The sequence below is a fragment of the Alligator sinensis genome, unplaced genomic scaffold, assembly GCF_000455745.1.
Source record: "Alligator sinensis unplaced genomic scaffold, ASM45574v1 scaffold30_1, whole genome shotgun sequence".
NCBI classification, from domain to species: domain Eukaryota; kingdom Metazoa; phylum Chordata; order Crocodylia; family Alligatoridae; genus Alligator; species Alligator sinensis.
Genome location: NW_005842060.1, coordinates 102,855 through 116,757, shown reverse-complemented (window position 1 = coordinate 116,757; position 13,903 = coordinate 102,855). Strand labels below are relative to the sequence as shown.

Below are 13,903 nucleotides of genomic sequence, written 5' to 3'. Positions count from 1 at the left end.
AGAACTTTGCCTGCCTATGTTCTTAGACCAACATGGCTACAATGAGCAAACCCTTCATACGATCTTTGCACACAACGTAGTACCACCATAGAGGGTGACCCTGCTTTCTAGAGCCATCAGAAAGCTCACTGTGCAAATTATTCTTGGGTATAGGGTCTTCTTCCATTCTCCTAACATGGTTCATCTATCATAACCTCCTCTTCTTGATAGTGTGTTCTAAGTGTGTCAGTCCTGTTTACTTCAGTACCTCTGTATTTGGTATAATTTCTTCTCACCTTATTTTCAGAATCTTATGCAGACATCTCATGTGGAAGCTGTTCAGTCTCTTGATATGCCTAGCATATGTAGTCCATGTTTCTGAACCATAAAGCAAGGATGGTAGCACACAGGTCTTGTAGATTCTAGCTGATAGTTTGCTGTTATTCCATGCATGTTTCTGTAATAGCCCAACATTCTTAGCTGAATAGATGCTTAAGAAAATACATTCTTGGAAAGTGGCAGTTGTTGATAGTTTGGGAAGCTGGTAGGCTGAAATAAATGTATCATAATACCTATTCTGTTGTGTTTTCATGACGAGATGACGTCATTTGGCTGGTGCCTAGAGCATTCGCTGCATCGGAGACTGGCACATCTGGTAAAGTGTCAATTAACAAGCCCCTGTAAGAGGAGCTAGACTTGATTAATGATTTCCCTGGAAGGGGAGAGGAGCCGGAGCCAAGAGACAGCTGCAACGACAGAGCCAGTTTCCCATGTGGAGGCATGGGAGTGACGCAGGCAGTGTGCCCAAAGGCAAACAGAAGCCAGGCAGCCTGTTACACTGGTAGTGAACCTCACTGAAAACTCTGTGGGACCAGGTACTTCTGCTTAACTGGAGACTTTGTTGCTAGACATTGGGATTGAACATTTTTGTGGACTGATTACATTACCTGACCAGGCTGGAAGCTGGATCTCTCCATGAGGAGAGAAAGAGCGAATTAAAAAGCCTGCAGCTGGCCAATTAACAATTTGATTTGCAGTTTGTTTATCTCTGCTTTCTGAGAGAGAGAGCAGAGGGGGGAAGAAGGAAACACCAAGTGTTGGGTAAGGACCTAAGCCTTCCCCAAAAATGGTTTCAATGCATAAGGGTGTTACCTCTGGGGAGGTGGTTTGCTGTCTTCCCCAGCTGCAGTAGTATCAAGAAAAGAATAAGCATTACTCTGGGCATTAGTTAAAAATCAGAGGCCACCCACCTGTGAGTACTAACTTTAACTCCCATCAAAGTCGTGGCAGACAAGAAAAATGCAAGGGGAAGGCTCTGCCAAAATGCACTGTCTTTCTGACTTGATTTGGGACACCTGCTCACACTGGTGATTGTTATAGATTTGTAAGTGACCTTTTTTGACACTGTGTCTGAAAGTTTAAAGAGAGAATCTGGAACAGAATCAAAATATTTTGATTCGGTAATATAAATAAAGATTATATTGAAAGTTTCTTAACTGTCTGTTCAGTAATGTCCAAGCCAAAGTTTCTCTGCTTATACTATTTATCTTTATTATAATGAAAATAATAAATTCTTTCATAACAATTAATTAAATCTTGTTTTTATGAAAGACCAGCGGAAGAATTCAATACAATTGTATGGGTCTGATTTTTTTTCTTTCTGGTTCTTTGCTTTTTTTCTAGTCTTATCCAGTTAGTAAGTGTGCAGGGATGATGAAATTGTAATATGCTTCCATCATAGTATTTAGCAACAATGAGAATAGTACATTGCAAGAGCACAAATATTTAGAATTTTTGAAGAATATATTAAGTGACCAGAAAGTGAGATTCTACAATCAAGAAAGAGGAGAGCTTTGACTACAAGTCTGTCCTAATTTAGTGGTGAAGTGGAGGCAGTAATTAGAAATTAAATATCAACATGTTAAATAGGAGGGGGTGGGGGAAAGAATGAAAGAGCAATCAATATAACTAGATGCAATCAGTGTAAATTTATGTAAATTCTGGTTCCTGGAGAAACTGGATCCAGCCTGAAGCAGCTCAGGAAAGCAGCACCAAACTGAAGCTAAGGCAGTAGAGGCAGCTTCCCTTGTCCCACAACCTGCGTCATTCTGTTTTAACTCTAAAACATGTGCTGACCACCGGGAGTATGGACTTGCAGCCTGCAGTGGAGAGGTGAGTCACAAACAGTAGCAAAACAATCCCTGCTTTAGAAAAGTCAGGCACACTTATGCAGTTATCTTTATCAAATGTGTAATATTACTAAAGAATAAAATCAAGTTTGTCTGATCAGTCTTATTTTCCATAAAATAATGTTGATAAGCATCAATTAGATTACTTTCCTTTTATTCTTTAGTAATTGAATCTTGTATCAGTGTTTCCATTATTTCACATGGGACTGAGATCAGGCTAACTAGACTATTGTTATCTGAGGGCCCTCAGATTTGAGGACTATTTGAGGACTATTGTTATCTACGTGTGCCTCTACAGCGCTGTTGTTACTGTGCTGTCATTTAGTAACAGCCCATACTGCCCTGTTTATGTGGTGCATGGTTTTTTTTAGCTGCTACATTGCTGTAGTGACATGCTATAGCAAGGGAGCATGCCGCTATGGCGACGTAGTTGTGGCATCACAGTTTTTATTCACTGATGCTATGATGCTGTAGTGTGTTGCTACTATGAAGTAGCATCATGTGTAGACGTGCCTTGAGTCACTTATCGATTGAGTACCCTTCAATACTCCTTTAGTCTTCTAAAATATCATTTGGGGAATTCCACGCTCCATTAAAAATGAACACCAGTAGACCAGAAACCTAATTTCCCAGCTCTTCAAAGATTCTGATGATATATTTATACTAGAGGGTAGCACTATATAGATATCTCAGCTACCTCTTCACATTAGCTGTAGAAGCAGACACATTATTATTATGTTAGTAGGGCACTGCACTTGGCTAATTAGCTCAACTGAGGAGCTGGCTTATTAGCCTGACTATCACGCTAATACAAATTTATCAAAGCTAATGTGTGGAGTGCTAACCTGGGTATCTTTGTGTAGCATTGCTTTGGGTCAAGTAGACTGGCACATGAGATTGCATGTTCAGTTGTGTCTAAAGGTATCTCTGCATTGCACTACATTATGTTGTACAGACATAATTTTTAAGAATAAATTACCTTTAAAATGTCTATCTTCAATAGATAATGTTTTGTTGGGTGGAGACTTTGAAAGCCAATCTGAAACACTCACTTAGTCTAATTAGTTCCAAAAACTCCAAGTAAGGGATGGGTGCAATCGTCACACTTGAGGTATTCACAGATCTGTCACTGTGCTGCCTCAAGCCAATTAACAGATTTGCATAAATTAAACATTGAAACCTTAATACAAGTGAAATTGAATGTAGAGTTTATTGAAACAAAACTAACACACTAGAACTAGAACCACTATATACAAATGCTACATCTAAATATTTACAGATGGAGTGTTTAAGGCCTAATCTATCCACAATCCCTCACCTGGGGTTGGGTGATACTTGCACAGAGGCTAGCAGCCACTCACTCCAAGAGGGACTGGTTCTCGGGAGCTGACTGACTTCAGCGCTCTATTTGAGGCAATGGAAACTCTGAGGAAGAGTCACACAGCTTGGCTCTTATTCAATCTCCACAAGGGCTGAATCACAGAATCCACAACTCCACACACTAAGATTCACAACCTATAACCACACCTTACAACGCACAGTCCAACACCCACACTGCTCCAACCCTCAAACTCGCCCCTCACACACTCTCCATTTATAACCCCCATACACAAAGGTTCCAGAAGTCACCGGTAATTGACATCTCACTCGCACATGCTCCCTAGCACATTCTCTCACTTTCTTCTTAGTCATGCACGTGCATTCACACCAGTGGTCAATAGTTCAGAGGTTCTGGAGTTTACTAGGCCCGCTGAACCTGCGCCAGTGACCCTCATACAGCAGAGGGGTCATACAGCAGGCAGCATACATATAGCATACATCACATCTATTCATAATCATATTTAAGTTAGCATACACAAGTAGCGTACTTTAATGTAACTGCAATGAAGGCAAGGCAGGGGATACCAGACTCCAGCTTATAGTTCAACATCTTCCTGGCTACTAATAGACTGGAAAACACTTCATCAACCTATGTGACACAGGCACTACATATATATTTCAAATTTATGAGTTAATATTCATATGCTATAAGGCCTGCACATGCAAATATGCATCTGAAACATATCTTAATTTTGTCCTTTCATATATACTAACTAAAAATGCATGCAAACATTTTTGAATGGTTATTAATACACACATATTTATACTGTTTGCTGAGTGCATTTCTAGGAATGCAGTTGCTTCCTCAGCCTGATGAAGGGTGTTTGTGCCAAAGGCTTGCTAAGAAGAATTTTTCCAACTATTTGAGTTGGTCTAATAAAAGATATCGTATTTACTCAAAGAACCTTGTCTGCCTTTCTAGGAATGAATGTGGTAGCCATGTTGGTCTGAGACAAAGAAATGCAAAAATATAGAACTCTTGGTTCCAAAATTATACCTTTTATTAAAATAACTGAGAAATTGCAAAAAAAAAAATTATTTCTCTGCAAGCTTTCGGGCTCATGTGTCCTTCCATGAACCTGATGAAGGGCACATGAGCCCGAAAGTTTGCAGAAAAAGATTTGATTTTTTTTTTTGCAATTTCTCAGTTGGTCTAGATTTTTGCGTTTCTAGGAATGATATATTTTAATATGAAAATATTCTTTTAGCATATCTACATCTCTGATTCTGGAGTTTCTTAAGCCTGATATACATACAGGCTGTTCTCAACATTATCTTGTGTTCCTCCAGTGACTGTTTAATGAAAAATATATTAAAAAGTCCAGGGAGCAGGGACTGAAGCACAACATCCTACCCTATAAAGCCTGGACTCAAGTGGGCACGCTCCCTTACTCACTCCTTCCAACTCTAGGAATCTTGCATTCTTTGCTATCTAGTGGCTTAGCTTCAAAAAGAGGAGCAGCAAGCATCCCCACCTAGAGTAGTCTATAGCTACTGATTAGGGCCCTTTCCTGGGAGGGAGAAGGATTAGGGAAATGGGACATGTGAGTTTCAATATTTTCAGACTAACGGAAGTCTTTAATCCAGGTCTTACTTCTCCAGTGAGTGAGCTAACTGCTCGGCTCTTATGCAAAAATTGCCACTGCCGCTTTTTTTGTTTGTTTTAAAATAAGTGACTGGTTGCTGAATTCTGTGTTGAATTCAATGAAAAGTTACCTTAGTTGAAGATCTGTGCAGGGAAATTTCCCAAAGTTAATGACATGGCATCTTGAGGGTCATGTCTATACAAAAAGGATAGATTAGGTTGTAGAAACTGGGAAGTGGCACTAAAAGATTCTGTGGGAACAAGATGAATGCTGGTGACAGATGTGAAAAAACAAACAAACTTCACTTGACGGGAAGAGGCAGCGCGTTAGTTTGATCCAGCTTAGCAGTGTCTGTATAGATTGGGCACTTCAGCAGAGATTTTTGGTGCTTTTATCTAATAGCTGATTCAATCAGCTATTAAACATGCTAAAAAAGCCCCGCTGAAGCACCCAGTTTATACAGATGTTGGGCAAGCCGGGTCAAACTAATGTGATGCCTCCTTTGGGCATGTGCTGGGGGTTGGCACAGGGGTGTGCCAAGTGTAAAATAAAACACTTTTTGGGGTTTGTTTGTTTTTTTTACATCTGTAAGCAGCCCAAATGTTTAGAGGAAAGGACCTACAGCAATATTTTTCCTGATATAAATCCCAAGGCATGGCATACTAATGGACTCCTGGTTAGGAAAAGGACTGAGCACACCATTGTGAAGGAGCTCATAGATAACTAAATGAAATACAACAGCAACACATCGTGTATAATCTTGTCCTATGTCATATGAAGAATGGATTTATAGAAGCATTTTTTCTAAATAGCTGAGTAGTTACAACAGATAATTCTAAAGCAGTGGGAGCTAACTTTTCTGGCAAGTGGGCTACAAATTAAGCCTGAACCCACTCCAAGTGACACTCGGATCCCCTTCCTCTGCTTCCTGCCTGATCCAGTGTACACACTGAGGCTGCCCATGCTACCTGTAGTACATCTGCTATAGGTTGGCTAATCCTATTCTAGAGCATGAAAAAGAAAAGCTTTATTGGTAACTCAGGTAGCACTCACAGGAGAAACTTCCAACTAAGTTTTCTTTCTGAATTTGACTGATGCTAGAGTTCTCTGCTGATTTTTCTTGATCCTATCCTTAACTCTTTCTGACTGGATAATCAAAGTCCGCTTTTTAACATCCTGTTGGAACAAACAAGGCACACTTAACACAATGAGTTAGCAGAACGTACTCAGATTTATGCAGATTTTAACTCCTAATAATAAAATAAGCCAATAGAAAGAATTGATCAGATGGGTCAGCTATCCTAAGTATTCTTAAGAAATAGAAAATTAAAAGAGTAAATACATGGTCTATTTCCATAAAGCCCTAAGAGCAGTGCCCCAGTTACCAAATGCAAAAAACCTAGTGGCTAAAGTATAAATTAGTGAGCAGAAAACTGGATGATAATAAAAGAAGGCAAAATTAAAAAAAGACAAAATTATTAGGATAGTCAAGGAACTCCAAACAAAGTGGATGATTGATGATGTCCAATGAAATTCCACGTTGAAGCACATTTTCACCTGTAATCTGGTCCTTTAATCCAGAACAGGCTAACTGGTGGCTCATGGGTCACATGTGACCTACAAAGGGTTAAGTTGAATCCCTAAGCTCCTGTCTGGCCACCACTCCCCATATTGCTCTGTATGCAACAGCAACCAGAGTCTCCAGGCTCCTATTCTTGACTCTGTTTTCTGAGCCCATCCCAGGGGGTGGTCCAGCATGGCACAGCACAGGGCAGGGAGCTCAGGATGAGGCCATGGCCACATGGTGTGCAGTGTAGTGCAGTGGTGCAGGAGGGCACTCACACTGCAACGATGGGGGAGGCACCCATGTGGGGTGGTTGCAGGGACAGGGGAATGACTGCAAGGTCACATGCTACAATGGGAGTGGGGTATAGGTACACAGTGCAACAGGTAGGGGAGCTGTCCTGTGACCCTTGCTGGTTCAGCCTGTGGGGCACGTAGCCCCTGCTAGTGCAGTTTTTGAGCAGGGATCTGGGTTTTCCGTTTGCTGTGGAAAAATGCAGATTTTCTTCTTTATGAGAGAAAAACACAATTTTGCTCCTAAAAAGCAGAAAATAATGGATTTCCCCCTTTTAAGGGAAAAAAAAAGTGGGAAATCAGAGTTTTCCCTTGCATACTGGCAGAGTTCCAGCCTTCAAGGGGCTGCTTGGGACTGGGGGAGCAGAATGAAGCTCCCTCCAGGGGTGAGGGGAGGGAGCACATGCCCCCACCAGATTTCTTCTCCCACAGAAGGGAGCGGGGCTGCAGTGGGGAAGGACCAGCTCCGGAGGAGTTGCCTTGCAGCCCAGCAGGCGGGACCTGGCACATGTGCCCGGCAGCAGTGCGGGGCACAACTGCTGCTGCCACTGCCGCACCTCACCATGGCAGTGCAGCACTCCCTCCTGCACCGGGTGTTACCAGATTTGCCCATTACTTTGGGGTGTGCTCATTTATTAGGGATAGTTACTAGGGTCTTGGTGATTCTGTCAATGTGCTGCTTGTGTTACTATACGGAGCTGTATTTCTCCCTTCTGCAAGCCCTCACCCCCAATGGAGCTATCTTGCAGGACTTGGTTTAAATGGGGCTGGGTTCCTCTAGTCACCAAATCAGTCATACACACAAACACACACAAATTAACGTGACACGCCTGACCTGGCCGGGCTGATCAGCATGGACAGGCTGACACCCTCATATGCCAAGAATCAGTTCATCAGAGCAACAATAAACTGCAGTCAGACACAAGCACACAGGTAAACAGAATCCCTCTGAATCCGGCTGGGTGTCCAGCTGACACCCTCATGGGCCAGCATTCAGTTCATAGGGGCATGTCTGAGTCAAACTGGGTCAATCAGCCTGTACAAGCTGATCCCCTTATGTGTTTCAAACTCAGCACGTCCCAATCTTTGGCCTCTTGATGAGCAGACCCCACAATATTTTTGGGCTTCACAGGGATCTTTAGCTTAGGTAAAAGAAGCGTTGCTGCAGAGCACAGAAGGAAAGAGAAGCAGAGAAGGACAAATATACCCAGTTACTACCAGTTTGACTATAAAAGTTATTTATTGCTAAGCATATGAAATATATAATGGTACTAGTAGTAATAGATATGCAAAAGAAAAACAAACACAAACAATGACAATACTACCCTGGTTTCACTAAGTATTTGGGGAAACTTAGCTCAAGCTTAACTGATACAGTTCAGGTTCAGAAGTTTATGCCTAGAAAGAAGACAGAGAACGCTGGGATCTCACCTAGTCCACGGTACTCAGGCTGCAAAGCTGACAGGCACAGTCCGTAGCACAATCCTTGAAGAGAGAGATGATCTGTTCTTCCAGCGTCCCAAGAACGACAGGGGATGGTGTCAGCACAGGGGTTTTCTTCTTCTCCTTCTTTCCTCCTGCTTCTACTTCTTTTCCTTCCTTTTCCTCTTCCTCTTCTCCCTCTTTTTCTAGCAGCACACACACTTACAGATTTTTATACCCTCAGTTCAGCTGCTCCGTAGCACCCTCAGTAGTGTAAATCATTGTCTTTCCTATTGATAAGGGGTTATCTGGTTTGGACCATCTCAGGAAACTGATTGATAATCAGGAAACACTTAAGATTAGGGAGTAACCCAAATACTTGGGAGCCAGCTTGAAATTCCTATGGATGGCAGATATACTGATTGGATATCTCATGGTTTCTTCAGGAACAATAGATAGCTTGCAGCATCAGGATTTTGGATTTTTACTTGTTGTGCACAAGCCTCAGCTTAGCATGACTTTTCCAGTTCTTACTATAGTCTTTTAACAGACTTAAGATAATTATTGGGGTGCTCATAACCTTTTGTGGAGAGGACTCCCACCAGTCGTCTCGGGAAAGGTATGACAACACCTGTGATTAGGGCTCCAGCAGGCTGGATGCTGTGATGAATGCTTAACCATTGTTCAAATGTTGCCCCTACCTGCTCTGATTCGGTCTCTTGCCTCAGCATTCCCCAACCGGCAACCGAGTTTTAGTCAATCAAGTTTAAATAGGCCTCCCATAGTGGGACCGGGGAATGTACGGCCCGAGGTGCCTATTAAACTTAGAGGTGTGTGTGTGTCTGGGGGGGCGGACAGTCCTTAGTAAATCCAGATTAGAACTGGTCTGATAAATGCTGAGCTGGGTGTGTGTGAACATGGGTTGATTAACATTTGGAGCACAGATTCCCCATCATGCAGTGCTCCCCTGCTTCTCTGGTCCCAGAATTCACTGCAGTCTCTGCTTCAGGCTTTCTGTTCTCCATCTCTCATGTAATTGAATGGTCATCTGGTTCCATCTCGGATGTAAATGAGACCTAGGGCAGTTGGTTCACTCTTGTCACCCTTATCTTGAGGGTCTTAGGTGCGTCTCTCACTGCATCTTAATCAGTTTCGTTTAGGTAGAGGAGGGGAGGGAGGGGGGTGAGTCCTTTGTGAGTCAGACAGACTGCATCCTGTGCCAGGGTTGCCCAAGAACACACAGCTGAGACATAACACAGGTACCACCTGATGTGTCACGGAGGCAGCTCCTACCTGGAGATGGTCTGGCCTCGCTGTAGCCCCATGTCCTACTGTGGAAGCAGAAATCTTGGGGGGCACGTGCCCACCCCTCCCACTGCATTGCCTGTGACCTCTCCCTGCACCCCCATCTGTCACCGATACCCACACCCCCCTTTCCCACACATCCACTCTCTTCCTCACATGCTGAGGGCAGGGAGCTATGGTTGGGAGTAAGGGGCACCAGCAGGGCGGGGGCTGGTGGCTCTGGGGTGAGAGTGAGGGGCACTGGCAAGGCCAAAGGCCTGTGGGTCAGGAATGAGGGGAAACAGCATAAGCAAGGTCCTGGCATATCAGGGCTGTTCAATACCACAAAATAGAGGCAGGGACAACTGCAAGTGAACCTGCATCTTGTTGAGTGAAGTGGGCAGGGGAAGCTCTGATTTTCTATGATAAATAACCCAAAATACCAAAATATTTAGGTATTTAGAATATATTTTAGTGTAATGACTGAGGCACTGGTAAGCCTTTAAAGTTGCTTAAAATTGTAAATATATCAAGAAAACTTTGTGTTCAAATGATACATATAGTGGATACATACATATAGTGGATACATACTGATACATACAGTGATATATAGTGGCTCTTCATTTTAATTCCGGGAAAATGGAGATTTTGGGTTTTTAATCAGAGAATTTGCAGGGGGGTGGGGCTGGGCCAAAGAATTTGCAATTTTAATCACAGGAAAACCAGGATCCCTCCTTATGAGGCATGCTGCCCATAGCTACTTAGAAGCTGGACAGCCCTGCTCTAGGATCAGTTATACACTTCACTGGGACTTAAATAAATTGGATCCATTCAAGTTAAGGATCTTAATACTCAGAGTTTAGCACAAATTTGGGTTACAGAGAAAAGAAGATAGAACTCCTTAGAGCTTAAGGGAGTCCTTAGATATATGTAACTGACAGTGTTAAACAAGTCTCAATATTTTACTAGTTAGATTTGGGGATGAAATAGGAACTCTTCAGAACTCTACATAACTATATCACCATTTTATCCTGCTATACTTTTATATAATCTGACATATAACTATTCTACACCTTATATACTATGTTTAGTTTGACTTGCAAAGTGCACAGTGAGACAGGGGGGTCAAAATATTGCATAAGGGGGAAAAAAGGGGCAGTGGACATCCAGTTCATTCCAAGCAGGAATCTTGTAGAAAATCTAGCATGTCACCATATAAGAAATATGCAGAAAGGGGCTAAATCAAGGTTACACAGACAGCCTTAGTTGTGGTGTAGCTTAGTTGTTGAGTACTTAACTTTTTGTTTTTAATATTGTTCTGCTAGTACTACCTGAAACATGTACTTGAAAAGATAAATGCTATGAGGGGGAACCTCATTAGACTTCGTCAAATTTGCCATAAAGTTATATTTGACTTTTGAATTTGAATGTATTGCAGATTTGATCTGAATCTATTTAAGGTACTCATTTGTTATCAATTACCCAAATTTCTCGAATTGGTGGTTTTATATAATGAAAATATACCTTATCCTATCCTATTAAGGATGGCACTGGAATGATATGCACCAAAGCAAAATAAAGGGGGTGTTATTGATTGTTTAATCCCAACATAATTTCTTTCTGGGCAGAATGCCAAATGCCTGCTCCACCTAGCATGTAATCTCTCTACTTGTACCCTTTTAATTTGTTTTTAGTCACAGCATGCATTCTCCACAACTCCATATACATTCTAATTAAAATCTGACTTATCCTTTTAGTGAAGGCAAGACTCCTGCTGTTATTTGAATATGATGCAAATCTTGAGCAACTCAATTTATATTTCTGTAACTGTGGGCTGAATTTTGACCCATATCAATTAAAAACATGATCCTCATCATGCAAAAATTTAAGCATGTTCTTAGCTCCAAGTTATCCTTGAGTCATTGGGACAGCTTGCGTTCTTGTGTTATATTGTGACTGTAGGAGGTGACCTAAAACAGGCCCAGTCAGCTGATCTGATTATGAACCAGTTTGTTAAAGCCATAGGGCTTGTGTGCATGACACTTTAATGCGGGTTAAATGCTTTTGCACCGCTTTAATGGCATTGGTGTTTGCATGTGTCAGTGGCATACTGTGCATTAATTCCAGCTGTGGTAGCACATTCAGCAGCATAATGTGCCTTAAATGACTTTGGGGCGCAGCAAACTAAAACACCTCTGAGGAGTTTTAGTTTGCTGCCCTAGAGCCACGGAGTGAAGCACTGGGCTCCATGCGGCTCAGGGGCTCTGCAAGCAGCCCATGCTTGCAGCTTGGCAGCAACCTGGGAAGGCAGGCTCCACCAAAGGAAAAAAAAAAAAGCAGCGAGCTTGATCTTTTATTCCCACCCCGACTCCCCACCTTGGAGCCTTCCTGCCTGCATGAGCTGCATGGGGACCTGGTCCTTCTGTCCATGGCTGCGGTGACCCCCAGAACCACTTGAGCCAGGTGCCTGTGGGCGGGTGCCGCTGGGGGGGGGAGGCCACTGCTGCGGAGGGAAGCACTAGCCTCCCCTCACCCCCAGCCCAGGACCACTCTGCCTGTCAGCAGCTCACCCTCCCCTCCCCACCACCAGAGAAGCAGGTAAGACAAGGATGTACATGACATGGGGGTTTATTTTGCCCTAAATTGAAGTGGTGTTTTTAAAAACCCACCACTTCAATTTAGGGTGAAGTAAACCCCCACTTTGTCTACACATGCCCATAAAATCCAATCAGCTGAAGTGCTTAGTTTGGGAGAAACAATGCATGAAGGGTCCCTGCTTTCTGAGCCATGAAGTTTTTGTGGGGTTGACTCTGTTTTAGCTACAGTCCAATCATTCCCAAGCATTTGGGACTAAACTACAGCTGGCAACCATCAGAATTTCTCATGAGACACCCTTCTCTAACCCAGAAATGGAGGGTGGGAAGGAAGAAGGAGTGCTGCCTGCAGTTCAGATGCAGACCACTGACCATGGCCTTGTGGACCATCAGTGGTTTGTGGGCCACGGTTTAGGAACTCTTGCTATACTCCATCACCGTGGAAGACTGAGTGCAAACTTGCAAATATGGGTGTAAATTGACTCGGGTGGATAATCCTACTTCATTGAACTGGAATGCCACATGTATTTAAAGTGGCTGCTGGACTGCGCCCCCACAGGCAAATTGCACACGTTCCTTGTCAAAAGTTTGACTATAGATCATTTGTTAATCTTTAGGTTTCCTCAAAACACTGACATCACTGAGCTGTTTTCTTACTGGTTTGTACACATTTCTTTCAACTAAAAAAAAGCAGAGAAAACTTGTCCAGAGGTTATTTTCCGGTCATTGGATTATAGAACATCTTGGCTCCTATTATGAACACCTGTGAAAGCAGAGCTAAATAGTTTAAGGAAAACTATGCCCAAAGGCTGGGCACTTAGGACAGCACACCAAATCCTCTACTGCAATGGTGCTCAACCTTTTTGACCCCTGGGGCCAGAGGGTGGGTTCGGGGCCTGTCCACAGACAACATCGGACCTTGTATGCAAGTCAGGCCTGCACGGCCCTGGCTGGTACCCGTGCTTCCTTGCCTGCCTAAATTAGGTGCTGGGGCTCTGTCAGGGTTCAAATTACACTGCCGCTCTTGGGGGTGGGGGTCTGCAAAAATTTTGGCTGCAGTTGGGGCTGTGTGCACAGGTCCCCATCAGTACCACCGGCCTGGGGCCCTCAGCAGTGGCAGCCAAAAGCTGCTGCTGTCTGGGCTGCTTAGAAAGGTGTGGGGCAGGCCAGCGGCTGTGCGCCATGACACATGGGTGGATGAGGGTGCTGAACAGCCTGTGAAGAGGCTATGTGGGGGTGGTAGTTGTCTCTTATGGGGGTCTCAGCCCTCCTGAGCTGCCCCATAATCCAAACCCTGGGCTCTGTGGCATCTCGGGTGGCCATCATTGAGGGCATTCCGGTTTTCTGCTACTCTGCCCTGTATTCGTACGAAACACGATGCCTTTGTCCTCTATTTTTTGAAAAGTAGAGGACATAAAGGCGTCGGGTTTCGTATCAGTAGATGACAAGCAGACTGTCCTCGATGACGGCCACCGCAGGGGGTGCTGAAGGCCAGGGCCTGCAGGGCTCCTCAAGGCGCCGGGGGACCTGTGCGCTCCGGCGCCAGGGCTGGCTGTGGCCCGCGGGCCGGGGCGGGGGGGAGCGCCCCGTGCAGCGCTGCGACAAGGGGCTG

The 13,903-nt window shown here is 43.8% G+C and overlaps 1 protein-coding gene across 1 annotated transcript in view; it reads left to right on the top strand.

Annotated features, from left to right (window-relative positions):
- The first annotated feature begins 577 nt into the window (after positions 1-577).
- The window catches only part of FBXL17 (F-box and leucine rich repeat protein 17), a 55,449-nt gene continuing 42,123 nt past the window's right edge, over positions 578-13,903 (top strand). The window contains exon 1 of the mRNA XM_006023115.2: positions 578-634. Coding sequence (XP_006023177.1) covers positions 578-634 — 57 coding nt within the window. The remainder of the gene's footprint in view (positions 635-13,903) is intronic.